The sequence below is a fragment of the Stegastes partitus genome, unplaced genomic scaffold (genome assembly GCF_000690725.1).
Source record: "Stegastes partitus isolate 25-593 unplaced genomic scaffold, Stegastes_partitus-1.0.2 Scaffold1244, whole genome shotgun sequence".
Classification (NCBI taxonomy): Eukaryota; Metazoa; Chordata; class Actinopteri; family Pomacentridae; genus Stegastes; species Stegastes partitus.
The window spans coordinates 115,099-117,565 of NW_007578975.1; the positions used below are offsets into that span (position 1 = coordinate 115,099).

Sequence of the window (2,467 nt, forward strand, 5' to 3'; positions counted from 1 at the left end):
AGTTAGCTGTGGTTAGCTGTAGTTAGCTGTGGTTAGCTGCAGTTAGCTGTAATTCCGTAGCGTCGTGGGTTCGAGTCCCGGTCACCACCTTCATTCTTCTCCCCCCGTTCCTGTCTCTCTCTACTGCTCTAAATAAAGCCAAACCCCCAAAAAATATATTTACAAAAAAACAAACAGAATCCTGGATCCTGTAGCAGCTCTTTGTTCCATCAGAGTTTTGATTCTACGGACTTCTGATCAGAAGAAACCATCCGTTTGTCTGTTGCTGACTGGTTTGTTGTTGTTGGCTGCAGAACGTGACATCAAGGTGGTCCGTCCGCTGTACAGCGTCGAGGTGACGGAGACGGAAACCGCCAAGTTTGAGACGGAGATTTCAGAGGAGGACGTCCACGGAAACTGGAAACTGAAGGGAGAGGCTCTGCACCAGTCTGCAGTGAGTCTGCTGTCCGGATCATTGATTCAAGGAGATTTAATGAGAATGAACTAAACAAAGGGTTTTCCTGCAGGATATTGAGATTAAAGAAGAAGGAACCCGACACATGCTGATCCTCTACAACGTCAGGATGGACATGGCCGGAGGTGTCGACTTCTCAGCAGCCAACGCCAAATCCAACGCTCAGCTCCGAGTCAAAGGTCCGACGCTCTCCGTTCGTTCAGCAGCTCGTCTCAACTACAAAAACAACATTTTCTGTGTTTTCAGTAGTTTTTATTTTCAGCACAGACGTTTCTCTGTTTCCAACACGATCAGCACCTAAAAATAAGATTTCTGGTTTTACATGAAGTCAGATTACTTCTGGAAATACTGGGGACATTTTTATTTTGTTTATTTTTCTTATGTTAAATATATACATACATAATATGCTTTTGGGAATGTCGACATTTTATTTTCGGGACATCTTACTGATATGTTTTGATATTTTATTATTCTTTCAGATATTTCACAGCATTATGTGACTTTTTTCTAGATTTTTTTAATTTTAATTTTTAATAATAACTTTCAAACCTTCTGCTATCCAGGCCTCTGATCTTGATCTTTTTAACTCCATATGTTGGTTAATAAAGCATTTTATTTCTCACACTTGTTCTTAAGGAAGAACGGAGCATTTTCATCAATAAGCGAACAAATAATTACATCAACCCAGACTCGTAAACTCGTTTTCTGGACAACAGGTCTTCTGGAAACTGTACATGTAAATCAAAGGCAGCAGCAAACTGAGTGTCAGCCAATCAGGTCCTGTGTTATTTTCATCACTTTATCTGAAGGCTGCTCTCTGATTGGAGGAGCAGCGACTCCACAGTCTCACAAACCTCAGAGCATGAAGCAGGACGTCCAGAAGCTCCTCAGGTGGTAACCATGTCTTCTTCTTCTTCAGCTCGGTCCATCAGCCTGATGCAGCCGCTGAAGGACGTGACGGTGACGGCCGGAGAGACGGCGACCTTCGAGTGTGAGCTGTCGTACGAAGGCATCGCTGTGGATTGGTTCCTGGGAGGACAGAAGATGGAGGCCAGCGACCGGGTGAGTCGCTTCACATCCGTCCTTTAGCAGCTTCATTTGGTCTTCAGCTGGAAACAAACTGAAAAATCTTCACATCATAAAATTCAAAACACACAAAACACGCTGTGGATTTAACGTCCTTCAGGGTCGTCGGTAAAAACAGAAGAGACGGTTTTAGAGTGAAACAAGAACCGAAACAAAACCAGAAAGAAAATCTGCATTCATTTTATTTAAACTAAAATTCATTCAACTTATTTCATTTGACTTTTTTTTTGATTCCTTCAAGTTTTAAGTTTGAATTTTCAAACTCCCTTTTGAACAAATAAAACGTTTGAAGGTGAAAAACTGTAAAAACATGAAGTTTATTTTTCCATCAATCAAGAAAAAAAAGGCGTTTTTAAAAGTGCTTTTTTCTGAACTCGCTTTTCTGTGTAAAAATACTAAAACGAATTCTGTCGACACGTGAATAATGTGTACATTTAAACCGAGACACAGTTTTACCCTAAATTCAATTTTTCTTTTTTCCTTCATCCGTTCATGTGGCTCTTATTAAGTTCAGTTTGAGATTTAAAGGGAAACGCACATCATTTCACTTCACAACAACTTCAGAATAAAGTTTTCCATCTGATTTTTCACTTGTGTTCTGAAACAGAAACAAAAACCCAACAACACGCTGAAGGTTTGTTTCTAGGACACAGCTTCATGTGAGTCTGAGCCTCATGTTCACTTTGACTCCGTCAGACGCTTTGCTGCAGCTAAAAATAAGCCCCGATAGGAGGGAAGCTGCTGTTATCTGTAGCAGCCTTATATGTAGACGCTGCAGGACGTAACTGATTAAATACCTGAAACTAACGATCGCACTGCGTCCAGATTCATCCCCAATAAAGGCTTTCACTAAACAGTCAGACCAACACAAATCCCCGGCAGTCACAGTCTGGTCCAGATTGTAGTGGGTTTTTAAGCTGAACTGTA

At 41.1% G+C, this 2,467-nt stretch overlaps 1 protein-coding gene across 26 annotated transcripts in view; it reads left to right on the forward strand.

The window, feature by feature from the left end:
* The window catches only part of ttn.1 (titin, tandem duplicate 1), a 180,360-nt gene that overhangs the window by 82,032 nt on the left and 95,861 nt on the right, over positions 1 to 2,467 (forward strand). For all 26 annotated transcript variants that reach the window (XM_008297739.1, XM_008297748.1, XM_008297756.1 and 23 more), the window contains 3 exons: positions 294 to 433; positions 507 to 633; positions 1,374 to 1,516. In XM_008297739.1, the coding sequence (XP_008295961.1) occupies positions 294 to 433; positions 507 to 633; positions 1,374 to 1,516 (410 nt within the window). The remainder of the gene's footprint in view (positions 1 to 293; positions 434 to 506; positions 634 to 1,373; positions 1,517 to 2,467) is intronic.